This window comes from Trachurus japonicus, chromosome 18, assembly GCF_045865225.1.
Source record: "Trachurus japonicus isolate A0001 chromosome 18, Traja_1.0".
NCBI lineage: Eukaryota > Metazoa > Chordata > Actinopteri > Carangiformes > Carangidae > Trachurus > Trachurus japonicus.
Genome location: NC_140924.1, coordinates 29070118 through 29093067, shown reverse-complemented (window position 1 = coordinate 29093067; position 22950 = coordinate 29070118). Strand labels below are relative to the sequence as shown.

Here is a 22950-nt window from a genome sequence, read left to right as displayed (position 1 = left end):
TTCCAAATAGAACATCATTTAATTTGAACTGTGTTTGGAGCAATGCAATATAATGTGCATCAATTGCAAATAGCCTGCTGCAGTCTGTATGCTCATCATCACAGTGTTTCTATGACTTCCTACAGCGTTTCTCACTAAAAACACACAGTAGGTATCCCTGAAGTCTAACACATGCTTAAAAAGCCTTATTCCGTCTACATAAAACATTTGCAGAGCTGATACGTTGAATAATTTAAATCATGCAATGTTTATGTCCATGTTGTCTTCTTTACTGCCTGTGCATGAAGCGCTGCTTTGCTTCTTTGCATGACGTCGCCTCCATTGGACAAGTGTTACAACTCTGCATCAGCCATGCACTGCATGTCCTTTGGTACTGTGCGTGTAATTTATAGAAACAAAACAGAGAGCCACTTTAAGCTGAATTATACAAGAGTTTGTCTCATTGAAGTAAAAATGGAGGTTACTTCAGATTTCCTTCCATCTTGTAAAGTTCCAAAATCCATTTGAAAAGAAATATCAAAGCAGAGCGAGCTGCAGAAATGAGTTATTGACTTCCAGCGTTAGTTCCCTTTAGCCTTGATCACCTGCCAGAGATTAGCTGTCTGTCTGTAATGAGTCTTTCAGCTTCCTACAATCTCGCAAATGTTGGGGAGTGAAGTGAAATGTTTCACACTGATCGATTTCTAAGCTTTTTGGCAGCTATGCAAATTCAGAAAATAGGAAATGACACAACAGAGCTGAGAGAGGAACTTGATCAAAGAAGTTCATTAGTCAGGAATGAACTGCAAATTGTCCAATCTGCTCTTTTCTTGCTGCTAAGCTCGGTGAGTTTTTTTTTTTTTTTTCAGTGATGACCTCAGAACACACTCAGTGTTCAGAATAGCATCTGGTTATTTATATTCTGTATATCATATCACTTATTTATGTGTAGCAATAAAGTGGGCCAAACACTGTGCGGGTTAGGTTATTATTCCTGTTGTCTGGTCCAACGTGATGCATCATGGATGCTGCCATATCAAACGGCTCGCTGCTCCAGCCTGCTGCTTATTAAATCCAAGCCAAGCTCCTTTGTGCTTCCAAGTAAAATGTTTCCCAAGATAATCAGAGTTTTAGATCGAAAGGCTCAGACGATCAATGCAGGTCTGGGCCGGTTTATAGAGGACAGGTGTGCAGGAGGCCTGAGACGCGGGTGGCAGTTAGACAAAGACTCCATTCTGTCTGTCACACTCTGATTGTTCCTGGCCCTGCTCCTGAATCCTTGATATTCCCTTTAAACACACACACACACACACACACACACACACACACACACACACACACACACACACACACACACACACACACACAAAGCAGACTGGCAGACAGACCCACCATGTTTCTGTCCTATCTCCAAAAGAACCGGCTCCCCCAGCTCGATGGTGAAGGTCTTGTTCTTCTCATACTCTTCATCATCAATGATCTTCACCTCGATGATCTTCCTGTGGAGAAGCAGAGAAGTGAAAGATGAGACTGAGTGTGATGCAGATACTTAACCTTTGCGGTTTTATGCTCTTCGTCATAATAAAAGCCAATGTGTTCTGTGCAGTCTATTAAGTAGAAGAGTTTCTCTCTCTCTGGTTGTAATTAGCCAGGAGGTAATTTCTGCTGCTTAGACAGAAAAACACAGAAACATGAGTAAGGATGGCACCAAGAGCCTCATTACTATCAAAGTACCTTATTAGCCCACCATAAGTTACAAACAGGATAACATCACAGAACACTAAAATGAACATAATTAAATTTGCACTCCTCTGCTTTCTCTTGCAGATGACGGGGAGCCTGTGCAAAGACGGAGCTTGCAGCCCAAGTCAACACAACATGAGGCTGCTAATTTGTCTCCAGCTGATGGTGATGCAACGTGTGTGTGCAGCACAGCCACTGTTGAGACATTTTCAATTAGGAGCACCCGGGGGAGAGAAGCCAAACGCAGCGTAAGCAGTCAACAAAGTGACGAACGCCACAACCCAAACTCAACAGGTGAAAAAAAGAAAGTTTGCACAGTGTGACTGGGAAATATAATGATGTGTTTATATATACGCCTCTGTCAGTATATATACAGATAGTGTCATTCAGTTTGAACCGGGTCATATGTTGTAGCCTATGGACAGAAGAACAGAGACGGTTTTAGTCACTTGAAGAAAAACTCATTTGCTCTTCTGAAAGTTTTGCTCTTATTGCTACAACTTCCAGAAGCGTTTCTCACTGAAAACACTGTGGGTATCCTTGAAGTCCAACACATGCTTAAAGCCTTATTCCTGCTACATAAAACATTTGCAGAGTTGATACTTTGAATAATTCAAATCATGCAATGTTTATGTCCATGTTTGCTAGCCTTTTGTCTTCTTCTCTGCCTCTACATGAAGCACCGCTTCACTTCTTTGTGTGCTGTCGCTTCACACTGGTAAACACTGGATAAATGTTATGACAGAGCAGTTATGTATCACCAAGCATGTGCTTGTGTTGCATGAGTGTGCATACTCATGCAACAATCCAACATTTAACACCACTGCTCCATGGTAATTCTAATGGACAAGAACTTCATGCATACCTGCATCTGCATCTTAGATACCTGAACCAAACAATGTCTTGAGAGTTCAGTAACCACAGCCACAATCTTTGCCTAATATTGAAATGTGCATATATATATATAGTAAAATATTGAATATACACTGTTGCCAAAGTTGGAATAATTTAGTTTTCAAACCCATTCCTCTTTTTATTCCTATTTCTACACTTTGACCAGCTGCAATGACATTCTGAGTCCCAGTTACCAGTTTAGAGAAGATATACACTTTCAAGAATGAATCACATTGTCACAATCATTTCATAAGAAGAGGTATAAAAATATTTTATTCGAACTTTATGGGCCACAGTGTATTATATATATCCTGTACACATTGAAAAGTAAAAGGAGTGGACACATGTGATGCAGATGTGCTGGTGTGTTAGGTTGAATATTAACTGATGGTGTCTGCAGAAAGATAAAGGGGAAGTTACTGATTAGAAATGTCCACAACAAGTTCTGCAACTTCTCCAATTTCAAAATGTTCATGCCACCAAACTGCACGCAAGGTTTATATAGAAATCACATCAGTTCAGTCTCTTCCTATCTTGTTTCACCCAGAGTATATCATCTTCATTTCAGCACTCAGTCTGTGTGTGACAGGCAGAGAGGAAGAGAGAGAGTTCATTTCCACCTGGTTGTGTCATCATATGCTTCACTGTCAGCCATGTTGACTCTGACGCCGCAAATAGGCTTCAGTTCAACAGAGAAAAAAACAGGAGGGAGATGGAGGGGGAAGATACCTGGGAGGATGGAGGGAGGGAAAGGAGAGAGTGATGGAGGTGAAGAGAAGTGGAAGCACATTGTTTTCATTGGTGGGCTGTCACAGCAACAGTGGATAAAACCGGCTGGATTTGCTATTTCTAGCATCACATCGGCTCGAGCAGCCAACTCTCCACAACGGTCCAAACTAAATTAAAATTTAGTGAAGTCAGATGCAAAACAGAAAAGGAAAAACACTAAAACTTTATGTAAACTCATTTGGAGAAGAGGGGGAAGAGAAACACATAAATATATCATATTTTATCACCATGTGTTTGCTTTTTTTTGTTTGCCTTATCTGATCTGCACTATAAAACATAGTCTATACAAAATGAATCATTATGTGAATGACTGCTTGTAAAAAGAGTCTTTTTTTAATCTTTCCAAAACCAAAATACTCATGTGTGTGTAATGGCTATATTTTTCCACATCAGACTACATTAGCTAGATTTGCATATTTAAGACCTGTTTTTATCTGAGACTCTTGGGTCAGCCAAAAACAGCGTGTTTAACCAACCATCTGAGCTAATGGTACTGTAGCTTAAATAGCTACCAAGACAGAAACTCCCAAAGTCGTTTCCCCGCAGTCGTTGGCTAGAGGCCGGCTTTCTTTCTACTATTGCTTCAGTCAAGGAGTCATATGCTCCAGAAACAACTAAAGATTCTGATGTTAATTGTGAAAGACTGACAGGTGCACCGACAGGAAAGATGGAGGTAAGAGAGACAGAGAGAGAGAGAGAGAGATGGGAGTGAATACAAAAAAGATGAAGACAGAGACAGAAGAGGCGGGAAGAGGAGTATGAGTAATGCACAGACTTCACTGAGATATGAAGGGTTACGATCCAATACACTCTGAGTTCACTCAGGGGGAGCACACACACACACACACACACACACACACACACACACACACACACACACACTGAGGGATCACAATTTATATTTTTATTTGCATATATGAACATAAAGAAATTATATAATGTATAATGGTAAGGAACATGTGCTCACACACACACACACAGACTGGATATGGACCCATGTTGCACATCATACACATTACACAGATTGTATGAACAGACAGCCAGCCCACCCCCACACGCGTTCATGCTTCACTTGTGATACAATAACACACTAACTAACACACACATGTACAAACAAAACACAAACTCACAAACAGTTTAGCTCAACGTACACAAACATGCATGAAAGTGTGTTCCAGCCAAACACTTTACTGGATTCGTTAACGTATGTATGTGCGCCAATCTGGCCAATTTACACACTGCAGACAAAACACACACACACACACATATAAACACACACACACAAATACTCTCACACTGACTGCAGAGTGTTCATTATTCATAGTTGGTGCTGGCTGGAGCAGCTCTCCCATCTGTGTCCCGCTCTCTCCAGCTCTGTCTCATCCCCTCTCAGGGTCGCTTTTAGCCCGCACACTCCTCCTCCTCCTCCTCCTCCTCTCTCAAACATTTTCCTTTTCATCAAGACTTTTAGCTTTCAGTCATACAGTATATGAAAATACAACTATTATAAGGATGGGACCTTTAACATCGTTTTTGGTCTGGTTATACAGTCAAATCACAGGGTGTTTGAAAACCTATGTGATGGATTTGTGTGCTTGTGTAAAGCTTTGACATCCCTGAGTTGAGAGTCAACAATACTTGTCCTCCAGGCTTCTACTGGAGGTCCAAGGTCCTTTGAAGCTCTGGCTTTAGATGCCAAGTATTTCAGTTTAGTTTAGACCATAAAAACAGTCTGTCAGGATATAAATGTTTGATATAATTTGTTGAGAGTTTTCAGTCTGGACCAACCAACAAGGCTTAAGTTAAAGGAATAGTTCAACATTTTGGCAAATTGGCCCATTGCCATAATCCCTATAGTTTTAGGAGTAGGTTCGTTACCTTTAATTGTCGGTGCAAGCTGTTTTTACAACGGTGGAGCAGAGCCGTGAGCTGCTCAGAGCTACGCTACGGAGGCTAATGGGATTTCTTGGTTTCCCTCATCAAACTCATCAAATACACAATCCAACAACTCCAAAACGCTCTGGTGCAGTTTTTCAGCACGCAGTCTCTGCATTGGCTCTAAAACAACTCTGTCTCTTAACGTTCTGTTATTATCTCATAGTGTGGTGAATGTGAATGTGTCACAACTTGTCCACGAGAGCGTTTTGGAGTTGTTGGATTGTGTATTTGATGCCTCTGTAGCATAGCTCTGAGCAGCTCTGCTCCGCTGTTCTAAAAATAGCTTGCACCAACAATTACTGTAAAGGTAACAAACCTACTGCTAGGACTATAGGGATTATGGCAATCACCATCCACAACTCTGTTTTTGGAAAAAAAAAACATTTGTGCACATCGTTTTGCTCCACATGACATTGTGTGACTGTCAACAATCTGTGTGGATTTTCTACTGCATAACTGCAAAGTGAACTGACCCCCCACCACAGAACCGGCCTTCACAAGTGCTGAGGTTGGTGCTGAAGCTCACTGAGCAACATCAGCTCCAGTCCCATTGCTATGTACGATGGTGGATTTCACATCTTTTATTGTTGTTCAGTTCTAACTGCACACTGTTGGGGATGTTGCTATTGGAAATAACTGTTTGCCACAATGCCAGGTTTTTACCCAGCACCACTCTGATCAATTTGCTCTGAGATCTGTAGTCTTCCTTTCCCAGTCTCCACCGCTGCTCGCCTACAACTCCACTGAGAATTAAACATCACAGGCCAAATCTGAACCAGTTTCCAATCAAACACAAGACGTCCGGAAAATACAGTTCCTAGTTGCTACCTGAATTACACACATATATCCCATATAAGAACAAACTAGAAAATAGAAGCACAACTGTGCAGACTGCAAACTTGTTACCACACTGCTTCTCTCCCACCTTGATCCCCTCCCCCACCTCCCCCTTCCTTCCTCCTCCTCCTCCTCCTCTGTCTCGCCTTCTTCTCTCTGTATTTCTACCTTGTTACTTTTTGACACCTGCTCCCCGGAAAGTTCTTCTGTCAGAAAGTAGCCTCAGTGCCCTGTCTGTCAACAGACTGACACAAAGCACACACACACACACACACACACACACACACACACACACACAGGTGCCAACTTCACCGAACATAGATTCTGCACAGCCAGAAATAGAGGCTGAGAACGGGAAAGAAAAGAGAGAGTGATAAGAGTGAGAAAGGTCAACAAAAGGTACCAATGATTGAAAAAGCCCCAAATAGAATGGAGAGGGTGTAAATTATCTTAATGGAAAAGTTTTATATTGCTGCAGTGTGTGTGTGTGTGTTTGACTGCATGAGGCTTAAAGTTCTTCCAGAGGTGAATGATTGAGCGACAGTTTGATGTGATTAGTCGAGACCTCATCGCATTACTTAATGGACAAAACCTCTCTTTATATCTCTGTCTCCATCTCTTTCCATTTTCTTTTGGCTCTGGTTCTGCCTTTGATTTACAGCCACTGTGTTTATGGGGCATGTGCGCATATGTGCGTTTTCCGGCAATGAAAGACTGCCCAGTACCCACCATATTTTTAGGTGCTGTGAGGGAGAGAGAGAGAGAGAGAAAGGGCATCTTGGAGAACCGCAGCAGCAAACAACTCATTTTCTTGAGTGATGTTGATTTATACACACTCCAGTTATACCGCTTCTGCTTCCACTCCTCTAAATCTCTCTTTCTCACACACAGACACACAAAAACACACACAGCTGGGAGAGAATTGCTGCGACACAGCCAAATTGAGATCATAAAAAATTAGAGCTAAAAGCGTAAAAACCTGAACAACGGCGCTGGCTGCTGTCATTTTCATTAAGGTAAACATACAGGCCGCTGTGACTCAAAGTCAGGCAGCTGGAGGAGAGAAGATGAGACATACAGGTGCTATAAAGACATGCAGCTGACCACCAGCACTGTGGAGGACAACAACATCAAACAGGATAACAATATTCATTACAGTATCAAAGGGAGAAGCACAGTCTGAGGGATGGTGTACTGTAATGCAGGTGTGTATGGCAATGCACCTGTAGCTTGTGAGTTTATAATCACACAACAGTATATCACACTTAGCCTAAAGCAATAAATCTGCCTTCAACTGCATTTTGATGAGTTCTATGTAGAGTTATTGCTCTTTGAACTGCAGGCTGCAAATATCCACTGCACCTGTTTGTAAAAAGCTGCATTAACAGATTTTTGTGGTGACTCATAGAAGAAGCTGTCAACACAGTCTGTCAGTCAGCTGATAAAACCTCCTCCAACAGCTTCTGACAGGAAGTTTTTTTCTTTAACTTTGCCGGATAGTCAATAATTTTGTCAGCTGTTTGATGTCGGGAAGGTGTGGAACATTTGTGTTTTTGATCTTTTTTTTTTGTCCTGACAACATTTCAACAGTGATGGGAGTCCTGAGCCCAGCTTTAACTAATAAACAGGACGACTGCAGAAAGTTAGTCTAGTCTAACTAGTGTTTCTTTGTCTCTTAATCATGATTAGATTTGCTGCCTCATTTGCTGTACTGTATGTGATATAATAGACTGGATTGCTAAGATTTTAGATTATTAAAATGTTTAGGTGACCACATACAGGTTAATGTACCTTTCTCAGAGGCTATAGCCAGCCACGTTGTAGCTCTGTCTAGTGTTACTGTAGCTGTTTCTGCTTGTCTCACCTGGATCAGATTTTAGCCAGAGCTTAGATTAGAGTCTGTTTTAGACTCACTGCACACACTATTCTCTTGGAAATTTCAGCATAATTACTTTTCACATGGTAACACCAATATGGCTGAATATGTGGTCACTGAGATTTAGTTGTGTAGGTCAGTGTGGGCCATACTGTATGTTTTTAGCTTGCGTTCGCATAAGGGATGATATACTATGGATATTGCACTTAAACTGCAGGCAGCTCAAACACTTTATTTGAACTTTGGCTTGTTTGATTAACTGTAATACTGATAATCTAATAAGTGGGTTTTCTGCCTCCTAAAATGCAGTTGTGCAGTCTCTACAGCCACAATATCAGGAGTGAGTGTGAGAATTGCTAACATTGGAGTTAGCAACTGTGAGTGACAGCAGCTTTTTAGTGTTTAGAGATAGTAGAAAGTGCAGCGAGGCAAAAACATAGAGCAGAGCTGTGTGCGATGGAGTGATATGAGACACTCTGAATCTTTCTGTCGTTGTCACACACTCACACACACACACACACACAATTTTACAGGAGCAGGTAGGTTGATAGAAATCCTTCATTCAGCTCTTCTCGTCTGAGTAGAGGCAACGCAAACAAAACAGTTTGAAGGAGGCCAACAGAGAGGGTGAGCGAGATAAAAAGCTTTTAAAGAGAGAGATATAGGCCCCTTTAATGATATCATGGAAGGAATAATGAGAAACCACAACACACACACACACACACACACTGCTAAGTGGTCTCCAGCTGTGGTGAGTAATAAAGTTGCATCTCTGGTGTGTGTGGGAAGACAGAGATGGATAGGTGCAGGGAGAGAGAAATATGGAAAGAGGGGAATTAGTCTGTGATAGAGAGAAGGTAAACGATGGAGGGTAATAAGACGGGATGAGGAAGCTGAGGAAGAGAGAGGCCATGATATGAAGAGAGAGAGAAAAACAGCAGGTGAGGAAGAAGAGGAAGAGATTTCCCCTGCCGCTCACACAGGAAATTCAATATAGTCCGGACAGTGGGAAAAACACACAGTTGACACTTCCTGGTTCTCCACCAGTAGGTTATGGTATGTCCAGGCCTCAGAGATTATTTTCAAACTAGAAACAGGCGATGAGATCTGAGGGAAAGTTCCAGAAACAACAGTGTAACTCAGACCTTATCAAACTGAAACAAAACCTCTCAAAGTACATCACACATTGAAGCTTCAGTTGGTAACATTTATTCAGTCATATTTGCCGGACCTGTCACTATATTCTGATAGTCGGACATTAAATGGATAATTTAGGACCAAATCCAACTCCTCTGGCTCCACCTACAGCCTGGAATCGTATTTGCCGAAATCCACCGCAACCGACGATTCTCCACCAATCAGGTAGAGGGAGCAGGAGGAGCAGCCAATCACAGCTCGCACACGTCGTAGTAAACTGACGAAAGTGAAAGTAAAGTCCGTGACTTGGTTGGAAATTTCAAGACGATACACCATCAGCTCCCTCTTTTCACCTCTGTCAAGCCCCCTCCCTCCCTCCACACACGCAGACACACACAAGAAGAGTGTGGGTACATCTTCTGAGGGTGCGTTTATGGCTACTTTGTGTGTCTGTGTGTGTATGGGGCGCTTGGCAGAGGTTCATAAAGGGACCTGACGGTGTATTGTCTTGAAATTAGGGGGACATAGGGGGACTGGCAATGGAAATTAGCTTGGTAGCTAGAATTGAGTACATTTACATTTTATTTTAAAATGTGTATCAATGTACATTGTCCGTCTCCATCAAATAAAACTGAATTGAATTGAATTTCCGACCAATTTTCACTTCCGTCAACTTACCAACTGGAGCTTTAAACCATAAAGCCAATAAACTCTCTGGAATTGCTTAATACGGTATGTAATTAACGTTTACGGTATTCGTCATTTAAAAACATTTCTAGTTCTGTTTTTGTGTTTTGTGATGTCGCCAGCGAAGCCACTGCTAACACGAGTGTAAATGAGATTTTGAAAGCACATCATGTGATAATATGCAGCATCCATCTGGGGCTGGCAGTGACGCTGAGACAATTAGTGTGTGAAACAATACACTGAACTATAATCCAGTTGCTGCATAAGAGGCTTCCTCCCTGTGCTGGAAGAGCTAGATAGAACAACTTGATGGAGAACATAAATCCAGCTGCCGCACATCTGGCTACATGCACAACCATGAGAGAACTTCAGGTTTAGAGAGAGCGGTCTTTAGGCTTTCTGCTTGAACTAGACTCAGTGATGGAGACCAGGAGGGAGAGGGAGAAGAAGGGAAAGGAGAATGACAGATGAGCGGGGATGAAAGGGAGGGAGGAGGGGTGTTAGAATCTCTGAAACACTTAAGGGTGATACAGTATGGAGGATGTACAGTACAGTATGGTTGGCATGGAGACCGTGGAGACAGTGAAACCCAGAGAGTATACAGTCAGATGTTAAATGTATGCACACACATCACAGTTGCTTGTACACCTCATATATTGTACATGTACAAGTGTATCTGCAGATCAGTCCTGGATCTCTCTCTCTCACACACACGGAATATGTGCACGCTAATACCCTATCTGTATTAACTTGTGCAGGATTAAGCTATGTCACAAATCACATCATGCATACATTACCACACACACACACACACAAATCTGCATGCTGCACTGTAATCCAGAGGAGCTACTGTGCTGTTATCCACTGGGAATCGAGGAGAGAAAATTGATGGAGGGGAACATGAGAAAAAAAAGGTACAGCAAGAAGATATGTCCAATGTAAAACAGAAGACTGACGGAGAGAAAGCGACAGAGAAGAGGAGAGGTGTGGGTGAAGAGAGAAGATGAAGAAAGAGAAAAGGGGAATGAGGAAGGACAAAGATAAAAAAAGGGGAAGTAGGGAGTAAAGAGAGAGGGGTGGGGGGTATGGAACGGGAAATGAGGACGATGGAGGAGAATCAGGAATAAGAAATGATGAGAGTTGATTTTAGGCGTTGCTCGCATGAGGGCTGGACCGGAGAGAAGAAGCACTGAGACTTCTCCCAGTGGAACAGATCGGAGCTGACACGTCCACATAATGTACAGTGCAACATGCAGAGTGGCAGCGGCACAGCCTCAGACTGAAACAGTGGGACTCTTCCTGGGATTTACATGGGAGGAGGCTGTCTGCAGATATCTGTGTTACTTCTGGAGCCATTTTTTATAAATATATTCTTTCTATTTAGAGCATTTGAGATTTGTACACATTGCGTGTCTCTTTTTCAGCCCTGGTTGTGTGTATGTGTGTGTGATGTGTTACTTGCAGAGGCCCTTGTTAGTTAGTTAGTTAGTTAGTTAGTTAGTTAGTTAGTTAGTCTTTATTGTCTCCCATAGGAGAAATTCGTCTTGGACAAACTAGGAAAAGACTGCACTTTACAATTCAGCTGAGGAAAAGACTGCACTTTACAATTTTCAAGAGGGAATAAATGAAAAAATGAACGAGAAAGCATTAAAATTTAAAGGAATTATGCATAATGATCAAAAAAGAGTGAGGTGAATTAGTAATGGGCAGCCGCTGTATTTGTGCATGTAAGTGTGACTCAACTGTACATGTAACTTAAACACGGTGGCAGCAGTGCACACTTCATTTACATCTTTTATATAGTACGCATGTAAAAAAAGATAGAGAGTTTGATTTAGAGTGACAGGGCAGGGAGTCGGGAACGAGGGCTTAGTGCAGCTGAAGAGTCTTCAATCACACCAGACAGACAGACACACACTCCTGACACTCTCCCATGGCAACTGGCCCTCCCATACTGATCATTTGTGTCCATCCAGAAAGTGAGAGAAGAACATATCAGGACTCTGTGTTGGGTTTTGGCTGCAGAGGAATCTCAGCCCGCTGCAGTTTGCCTCCGAGGGGAATCGAGCACATGAATCTGCGAATCAGCTGAGAGTTAGTTTTATTTTGATGTGGCTCGTTCATCATGGGTCATGGGTTTGACCAAACACTTGACTTTATGTAATAGTTTATGTAATGGCTTGTGTTGTCAGCCATTTTGCATCCTTCCCAAGAAGAAGGAAAGTACAATAGAGCTCAGGCCTGGTAAAAAAAAAAAAAAAAAAAAAAGGCACAACACGATAAAGAGACAAGAAAACATCACTTGACAGCGACCGCTGCGTGTTGGGATAATTGTTATTCATTTAGAAGGCAGCGGTTCATTTAGTCCCTGTGGCATGTGGTTATTTTGAGAGGTGAGCTCAAATTTATTTAAGACACTTTGCTCATCTTCACAGTTACACTATCACCTGAACTTGTGACATAAACACTAACTGGCTTTGTTGCTGCGGTGCAATTATAGATTCTTGATCTGACTGGTATCATAAATGAGGAAAATGGAAACAGTTTTGGCGTCTTATAAATATAAACTTGCAAAAGTGCACAGCAAATATCACCAACCCCAGACTCTTCAGCTTGACAGTATGTCAACTTGAGGCTGTCATTAAGCAGTTGCCATGGCAATGATGGCCAAGATACCTAATGGTCACCCTGTTCTCCCGATTCGTTACTGTTGCGTTTCAGAAAATGTTGTTCCACCGTTAGCGCAGCCGGCTCCACTCGTCCCTCTCCTGCGAACCCTTTTAGCAGCTTTCAATTATACATCAGTCTTTCACAGAGCGCAGAGATGCAGGCGGAGGATGGAGGGAGGGGGAGGAGGAGGAGGGAGGAAGGGGGGAGAAAAACAAATAAGGGAATTGAGACAAAGAATACAGAAATGAAGAAACAAGCCAGTGGATGTAAGGATGAAAGATGGATCAGTCAACGGAGGACAACAGATGAGGAGATTAAGTGAGTGAAATGCAGTTATTCTGAAAGACAGTGAGAAGAATGAGAAAGAGACAAAAACGTAGAGAAATAACCCGACAGACAGACAGACAGACAGACAGACAGACAGACGTTGCTTCATCTTAATTACTCCTCCTCATCCTCCGTCTTCACCGTGGCTGGAACAAACACAGATAAACGAGTGACAGGAACTCGTCCTTCCTCCTCTCCTGTTGTCCTCCCTCTTTCCTTTGCACCCCCCCTCCTCCTCTCGTTCTCTGTCATCTCGTCTGTTCTCATGTATGTTTTAAGATTTTCATCACATATTTATGTTTTGGTCAGATAGGGGGCTGCCATGGAGACCCGAGCTGTTTGAAGAGTCACACACACACACACAAGCACACGAGCAAAATCTGTTACACAAGCATCTCAGTGGTTTGGACGGGACGTCAGGACGTTTAGTGAGGTCAGTTTCTCCTGAACGCAGCTTTAAGGCTGCTGAAGCCGTCTCCTTCCACTCTGACAGCACAGTGCATGTTGATGTGCTCCAATTCTTCACTGAAGCTATATGATGTGTGTTCAATCCCAAGACTCAATCATCTTTACGGCTTCACAGTTTCATCCAATGCAAATGTAAAAATATGTAGTGCTGGGGTCTTCAACGTTTTTCAGGCCAAGGACCGCCAGTTGATGGAGAGATGGAACAGGGACCCCCTTCTGTATAAAATTATGTGTTTTATATTAAACTGGGCCTGTAGTGTCATGTATAAACATACCTTGTTATTGTGAATTCACTACTAAGCTTTTCAAATAATACACAGGTTCATACATTCATGTTTTACAGGTAGAGTGAGTAGGGGGCCACGCCACTGCAGACCTTGTTAACTGATACCAATGCCAATATCAACAATGTCTATCGATTACATGATAATCCTGCACACAAGCTAATCAAATTGATGTTTTTATTTGAAACATAAATGTGGAAACTAACAGATATAAACATTGCCTCATCAACCATAAATTCCACGACCCCCCTGCAGCACCTCCACGGACCCCTAGGGGTCACAGACCACCTGTTGAAGACCTCTGATCTAGTGCAATATTTTCCTCCATATTTCTCCCAGATTCTTAAATATCTAATACAGTAGTTTGAAACACATTCTTCCACTTTTACTGCATTTTAATGGTGCAATAAAAGCTGAGTCAGTTGTGTATATATATATATATATATATATACATACAATTTTATTTCACATTCTGACATTCTTTTATCCCTCTATCAGTCACTGATTGATCTTTTTATTGTATTTTAAAGCGGAGCCAGTGTTATAATCCTCTCTGGTATCATCTCATAGTTGGTGCTGTGTATTTTTGAACACATTTTTAATCAAATTAGCACAAACCAATTGACACACTGAGCTTGGAGCTTTAAGGCCCCTGGAGCTTTGGGGCCATTGGCCAGTTAGCCAGTTTGACCAGTTGCCAGTCAGTCAGTGGTAGACGCTGCTAGAGAGTAGAACATGATTAGTGGCTGTGCTCACTAACACAGACAAGCTGCTGTGAGTGGAATGGCACCTTGGTTTGATTGACCGACATTAGCAGCTCAAGGTGAGAGTCTTTAAGCAGTGGGATATATATATCGTCATGCCAACCGCTGCCAAGCCTGCATGCTGCCGACTGCCAAAGGTTTTCACTCACACACACACTCTGCCCCTGGTGCAAGAAAAACTACTGCTCCTTTATCACCCACCTCTCCATCTCTCTCATTTGTTCCTCCCTCTCTTCCTTGCCCCTCTTCCCAACCTCTCATCCCTCCATTCACCACCCAGGGTGCCAACAGTTGGCCTCACCAAATGTGAGCTGTTCCTCCTCATCCATTGTTCCTTCCTCTTTTCTTCCTGCCCTATTTGTTTTACCTCCCTCCCTCCAGCCATCATTTGCTCCCATTCCAACCTGCACCTGCCCTTTCCTCTCCTCTCTTGTTTTTCCTTCAGTGATTCATCCGTCTCTCTTTCCCCTGACTCTGTCTGTGTCTGTCTTTCTGTCTCGGCCCCCCTCCTTCATCCATTCGTCTTTCTCCCGCTCTCTCTATCTCCTACATTCTCATTTACTGCCTGTCCCTAAACCTATTCATCTTCCCGTGACACCTTCACTCTCCTCCTGTGTTGCCTTCGTCTATCTATCCATCACTCACAATATCTGCACAAGTGTGTTTATAACCTGGAGGTCGTGAGAGGATTTTATCTCCGACCATCAGGGAAAATTGGAGTCAGGAAAGTGAATGAGCCACAAAGGATCGAGTGCTGCTGTAATATATGTGAATTATAAAAGTTAATGTAATTGACCCTCCAATTTCCCAGCTGCATTTGAAGCTCTTAAGAAAGAAATAACATTTAGACTGACATAAGATGAGAAAGTAATGTTCTTGAAATGTCTCAATGTTTCTCTTGAAGGAGCAACTGAGAGAGTTGAGTGTTAAAGAGGGAGGTCTAGATTAAACAAACCATTGGTTATTTTCCTCTCTGAACATTTTAATTTAATTAATATTAACTGCAAATGAATAATGTTCATGTTAAAGCAGCAGTACCAGGTGACCTGGTGGCTGAAAACAAGTCAACAAGTCCTCTAATGAAATAATGCACCTACAGCCGCTGGCAAGGTTATCATAATTAACAAGCCACTGTATATTGATCATCGCCATGGTTATTGAAAGAACACCATGCCAGGATTCCTGGATGTGGGAGTCAAACCCCACTCTCCCATGTCTGTCCTGTGTCCTGTGTCCGTCCATCCATCCATCCATCCATCCATCCATCCATCCATCCATCCATCCATCCATCCATCCATCCATCCATCCATCCATCCATCCATCCATCCCACTTCCTTTTGTGGACTGGATTTTGACACTCTTATACTCTGTCATTGCACTTCTCACTCTGCTCCTGTCATAGTTTCAACAGCATCTATATGTCGCCAAACACAGTTTACAAACAAGACGCCCCACGACAATCTGTGTCTATGTCATCTGGGTTTTTTGAACGGCTTGCCCCTTTAGGAGACTCGCAGCAGGTCTTGAGTTGATTGACTCTAATGGGAGAAGTGAACGTGAACACAGATTATGGTTGATTCTTTCGCCCCAGAGTCCCTGAAGTAAATATTGGACTCATTTTTCACAAGCCACATCTCTTCTGACGTTTGCAAACGTCCTCGCTAATCAATTTTCATAATGCTAAATATGACTGTTAGCTGTGTAAATATACAAAGTTATCATAAGAAAATATAAATAGCTTGCTGTCCTCTACCGACAACTTTTAACCACCACATACATGTTCACAACACAAGGTGGGGATGTGGGCGACCACGCCCACTCAGGAGACATGAAGTGTATAACATTTCATATCATTGTCGCAGTGTGAGCCAGAGTCTCGATATCGCCTAACAACAAAATACAACTATTAACGACTTATAATAACCTTTGCACAAATGGCCAATGGGATGATTTTTTTCTTTTGTTACTGAAGGTCAGTCTCAAACAAATTGTAAACACAAAACTTGAGATTATTATGACCTTTTAATAACAGGTTGTTTATACATCCTGCAAATGTGAGTGGCATTTATTCTGTCTGTTTAGCTGCTAATAAGCACTATGTTCTCCAGCTTGGTGCTTACAGTGCTTCCTGTAGTTTTTATTCTGTGTGTTTGTCAAAAGTTTTTTTGCCTGCAACACTGATGAGAGCAGAGAGAAGAGACCACATCTGTAAAATTACACCATAAAACCAGAATAATGAGCAAAAAGAGCTTTTAATGCTCCATAAAGCAGAATTGAACTACAAATTCATCTAATCTAATCACTATTAGCAACCCCCTTTCACATTATTTGACCTGTTGTTTACATAAAAGCAGTGATGCAGCCTGTTTTATAAATTAAAGTAGAATGAAATACATATCTTTTGATACCCCCTTTATTCTTCTCTCTCCTTTGCTTCTCCTGTGTTCCAACATTAATCTGCATCTCACCTTTATCCCCTCTTATCACTTTCGTCTCACTTCTCTTTTTACAGCTTCTACAGAACGCCCCCCCACCTCTCTATCACCACCACCCCGACTGTGTCTGTCCCTGCATTCAATATGCACTTAGATGAATCAGTGCACTCTTAGGAACACAACACAGGATATTTATTTGTTTCCAGCGTCTCTCTCCTCCACATGCATACCGGTATCTCTCTCTGCAGTTTACCCTTCATCTGCCATCCTGACCACTGTTTTTCTAACTTGCATTTACTGACCCTCTGCAATCTCTACACTAAGCTTTACTGGCAAATGCATTTATGAGAAAGAAATCAGTAATAATAAGACTTGGAGTGCACTAATGATGGCTTATAAAAATGTGTATATTTAAGTCTGCCCGATGCTGACCTTTAAAAACTTTCTTAATTCCTCCTCTTTCCCACTGCCCTGTTCAAACTTCACCACCTTTAACATTCACAGAGGGAAAAAAAATGAACAATAAGCGTAAGGGGAAGAAGGATGCGTGAGAACGATGATTAAGTGAAGGCCGATAAAGATGGAGGGCAAATGATGAAGTGGTAGAAGTAGAAGCGATGCAGCTAGAGGGAGAGCAGAAGAGGTGAGAAGGAATGGATGGATGAACGATAAGACGGTGAAGGATGATATATCATCCTGTAAAATGAAGGAGGAGAAAGAAAAGGTATCGAAAGTGATTAATAAAGGAGAGGAAGGAGAGACTGATAGAAGGATGGATGCTGAGCAGTAAGGGCAGATCGGGGCACGATATTAGGATGGAGATGGAGAAGTTGGGGGGAGAAAGAGGGACAGAGCGAAGGAAAACAGAGAGACAGAAAGACAAAAGAGACGATGAGTTAAACGTGTCGGATGGAGAGGAAGAACTGTATTGGAAAGAGTACGGAGAGGGGAGGGTGAGAGATGTGAGTTGAGATGGAGAGCTTGTGTGAGTCACATTGTCTCCTCCGCAAGCTATTAGTGATTTAATCACTCTGACATCAGTGTGTGTGTGTTTGTGTGTGTGTATCTGTGTGTGCGTGCGTATCATACCAGATTACCCTGAGCTAGTGCAGTCAGGAACTGGCTCATCACTCTTCCACAGCAGCGTGCATTCATCATGTCACAGTCAAGTTTCTCAATCTCTGGGCTGAGACCCCGAACAGGTCGCAGGTTCTCATGTGGAGTGGATCTCACTAATCTACGTCCTCTGTGGGACTGATGATAGCACTGTGATTAACCTCAGAGCTCAGCTAATATGACAGCACTGTGGTGAAACGGCAAAAACACAACATTTAGCATGGAAACACAAAGATGAAACGATGTCTGCACAAATCTTACATCTAATTCAACTTCAAACATGCTACTTTAGCAACACTCTCTTGCTTAAAACAGTTAGCACGTGTTTTTCCCCTCTACAAATAAAAGATCATCCTCATATGCTGCATAATGAAATGTTATATTCCCATGGTCAAGCATTCTGCAATAGAAATTAAAAATAATGTTGCTAGTTTGTCTGACCAATTAAAAAAATATATGAGAAATGTTATGGATCTTAGAAGGTTAATAAACACGAGTAGAAAGACGGTCACTGAGATGAGCACAAGTCTGACAGCGTGAGAAAAGAAGCTCCATCTTAACGCTACCCACTCTCTACTGAATTAAAATGACGCAACATCCTGAAGCACAAAACTTATGAGCCAATTAGAGAGAGGAAGAAGCCCCGAATGAAGACAGGCTAGAGGAGCTATTGTGGCACTAGCGTGTCCAATTTGGCTAGGATGTTAGCGGTAGGAGCTAACCAAGCAGAACATCATGATCTTATTGATCTTACATCATTAAGCTTCAAGAACCAAATACTGCGCGAGGAGACGGATGAATTCTGCTCACATCATAGATACTGGAGGTTGCTGCCTAAATGCAATCAAGATGAAGCATGAATGACTTGATTACTTTCTCAAAATTCTTCTCTGCTGTTTCTTTGATTCACTGTGAATGAAAGACTGTTGATTGAGAGCTGCTATTATCATCACCTACAATCAGCACAAAGATGCTTCTACACATAGGAGATTGTTTTATTTGAATCAAATCCTCTTTCTCTGTAAAAGAAATCCAAAAATATTGTTACCCAAGCACTTATTACCAGACTGCACCATTGATTCGCACTAAATGTGGCACTTTTTGCAATCAGACTGCTTTCTTATTTGTAAACGAAAAAAGAAAAAAAAAATCTGACCAGTGTTTCCCGAGTGTACCGGGCAGGAGTTTAGTATTCCCCATAATGGGGCAGTCCGAGGCTGCATTATCATTTTACTTCACTTCATTAGTTTGATACTGCCATCAGAGCAGTATCCAATCATGCGCAAACAGAGGTCAGTGCTCTGAGTGAATTTAACAATGCCCTCTGACCAATCAGAGGCGGAACTGTTGGGTAATATGAGGCCATGCATGCAGTGTGTCAGCAAAGGCAATTAAGCAACCAAATGAGAGATGCTGCCAAATTTTCTTCAGGATGTGATCTGATGGAAGTCAAATGTGTGAAGGTTTAGAAAGTGATGACAGAGAACACAGGAAGGGAGATGGCTGATCATTAAACTTAACTTGGTTTGGAAACAGAAGCATCAGCAAGCAATGAGTTGGTCAAATTAAATTTAAGATAAAACTCATGGAATATGCAATAAATACTGGAAACAGACCTCTATCCTATGAGGTTACTACATGTATGTGTCAGCAAACGAATAAACCAGAAGCTCAGAAGATCAGCTGAAGTCTGGATTTGAATGTGTGAACCTGAAGGTAAAAATGTTGTACATTGTACATTGAAAAATACTACTATTAAATACTTTTTCATTTCATCTCTGTAAATTCAGAGGTATTTAACTTTCAATTCTGTATTCAGTGGTTTGTAAGATTCAGACTTCCCTGCCTTCCCTGTAGCAGCTTCTGCTCGGCTGCTGCCCCTCAGATTACACTCTACCTCCAGCATGGCTGTAGGGGGCAGAGCAGAAGGAGGGCGCTCTTCTTCCAGCTCTTTCAGGCTCTTTCAATGCCAAATGGTGGAAAGAGGGCAGAACTGATTTTCTTTTTCTTTAAAAACAACACATCCCACATGTTCAGAGCCAAACACACACACAGAGGAAAGACTAGATTTATGGGAAACTAAGTGTTTTCAGAACAACTGCAGTGGTGTGAAACAGAGGCCAGAGGTTTGTAACCTTGAAAAATCTGTGTATAGTAAAAATGTACTGAATTTGTTAACATAAGGGCTTCACATGTTCCATAACCAGGCCTTTACATACACATTATAGCTCATTTAGTGTGCTGAGGAAGTGTTTAAAGACTTGCAGTCAGTCTACATTATAGAAAAGTAGCACCCTGGCTGATCCACCCTGGAGCTTCTACTGTACCACGACCTCATTGGTCAGTGAACCCAGCGCTCGGGCCTTTAATGTGGTTTCAGTGTGGCAGGGCGGGGGCCGGTGGATGCCCGGGGCAGATGGGGAACAGGGAGAAGAAGGAGGTATGGTGGGTGTCTCTGCCCCCTGTTGAGGCTCTAATCATGGGCGAGGTGGGACCGAGCTCCAGCAGCCTCATGGTGGGTCTCCCACTGATTACAGGGTGTGGACGGTCCACGGAGGTTTGATCACAGGGATGCACTGGCAAGAGTCAGAATGTGCATGTGTTGGTCTGTGTGTGTGTGTGTGTGTGTGGGCGCATGCAGGACTCTGACCATAGGGTGTGTGTGTATGCTTGGCAGGGAAAATTGCAGGGACTGCAGGGCTAAAAAAACAACCACAGGGCTGAAGAAGTAGAAAAAGGGAGACACAGAGAGACTGGAAAAAGAACAGAAACGGGGAGTGACAGAGATGCTAAATGGCAAAATTGTATAACAAAGACACAGATGCACGGAGGGAAAGAGGGAGCAGCAACAACGGGGGCAAAAAGGCACAGGCACAGACACAGACACAGACACAGACACAGACACAGACACAGACACAGACACAGGAGGCTGGGTTCACATTTTAAAGCCGAAGCTGCTTCAACAGAAATCAGTTTTGTATTTCAGCATCGCAACATCTCCTCCTCTCAATACACCTGTCTGAAGCGCTTGTATAAAATCCTCCGCTACAACTTGTTGTTGGCGTCTTCTCACACCCACACGGCAACACACTGCTCTCCTGTTGTACAGCAGCGCCGCAAGACAAAGGCAGAGCAGAGCAGAGCAGAGCAGAGCCAGAGGCGGGGATTAAAAATGAGGTGAAATAGTGTTTAGATGAAACCAAAGGTGCTGTGTGGGTATGTGTGTGTGTGTGTGTGTGTGTGTGTGTGTAAGGCAGCCAGTAGAATTATAGCAGCACAGAGAAAAAACGTCAATAGGCAAACAACGGACGGCGGCCGCCACATCGATTTCAATACACAGAAGAAACATACAGTAACACACACACACAAGGAGAAAAGACTGCGCACACACACAAAAAAGCTTCTAAAGTTGTTAAAGATGTTGACTTAAGCTCCTTAACTTTGACTGCTCTGACATTAGAGGAGATGAAGAGGAGGGTGGAGGGGTGGGGGTCAAAGCCAGAGAGGAGGAGGAGGAGGAGGAGGAGGAGGAGGAATAAGAAGAGGCAGGGAGGAGAGCACAAAAGTGCAAAATGAAAAAGATGAAGGGAGGCTGGTTTCATTTTGTCCGTCTCTCCTCTCCGTCTTCATTTTTGCTCTGACTCTTTCTCTTTCTGTCCATCGTCTCTCTCTCTCTGTCAGGCAGACCATGACTACTCCAAAATGTGATTGGCTGTTTTGTGTGCTGTTAATCTTTATAATTCAAAGGGCCAATGAATGATCTCCTTAACTAATTAAAGAACAAACAATGGACGTGTCGTGCGTCCCACACACACACACACACACACACACACACACACACACACACACACACACACACACACACACACACACACACACACAGTGGTAGATGTTGTAGAATCTGACAAGAGATGTGATAGAAATTCAATAAGAGATTAAATCAATAAGAGAGAAAATTGGGAACAAGAAATTATGTGGATCACAGAAATGCGACTATATATTTAAACTTTCAGTGCAAAAAATTGAAAATCACAAATCAAAACTCAACAATGCGTCTCTTTCTACTGCCATAATTTCCCCCTTCTATTCTTTATCTTTCTTTCTGTTTCTCTGCCGTCTCCTCTTTGTTGTGCTTACAATGGTAGGGAGGGATCAAAAGTTGCTAAGGCAACAAACGCAGAGTAAGTGTAAAAAAGAAAAGCCAGCCAGCCATCCTTATGGAGCCGGAGGAATCCATGACGTTGTTGAGCAGAGAAGCAGGGGAAGCTCAAAGTGTTTATCTGCCCATTAGCAGCCTGCTAGTTGAACCTGAAAGGATGTGGTGTGTGTAGAGCAGATGGGAGGGAACAATGTTGCTGCCAAGTGTGAAAACAGTCCTGAAGTGCACAATGAATACTGACGGTCTAATGCTACAAACTTCAAGTGTGTTTATATACACTCTATACTTTCTCTAAATCTGATGAGCAGGTTTGAATGATGACACTAAAGGTGTACAGTACAGACTGTATATAACCAAAAGGACCAATCATATCGCTCCATAACATCTAACACACAAAGTTAAAGGACCATAAACACCATTACAATTCATAAATCTTAACTAACATTTTATCATCTGAACAAAAATATCAAAATGTCCATGTCACTTTTTAAAACAAGATAGTTTAGTAGTGCTAAAAATCCTACTGGCAATCACTTACAATGTAATGATATTCAGACAATAAGAAGCAGTTCAACAAAACTGTATTATTTTACATTTATTACACGGCTCTATTGAATCCTGCTCTCTGATTGGTCCAGCGCTGCGTTCTGCGGTCTGTTATTTCTGTATAATGGACCGTTGTCATGTATAACAGACCGTTGCTAAGGACGGCGCTCTGATCAGCGCAGTACAGAAAAGAGAAACTATGCAGGATATTTACCTTGTGTTTCATTTTTACCGTCATTAAATAGCTTCGGACTAATAGTGATGTTAGATAAATGATTTGTAACCTGTTACAAGGAGAGTG

At 42.3% G+C, this 22950-nt stretch overlaps 1 protein-coding gene across 3 annotated transcripts in view; it reads right to left on the bottom strand.

Moving 5' to 3' along the window:
* slc8a4b (solute carrier family 8 member 4b) overlaps positions 1-22950 on the bottom strand; it is a 115569-nt gene that overhangs the window by 14842 nt on the left and 77777 nt on the right. For all 3 annotated transcript variants that reach the window (XM_085759414.1, XM_085759411.1, XM_085759413.1), the window contains one exon: positions 1372-1478. In XM_085759414.1, the coding sequence (XP_085615540.1) occupies positions 1372-1478 (107 nt within the window). The remainder of the gene's footprint in view (positions 1-1371; positions 1479-22950) is intronic.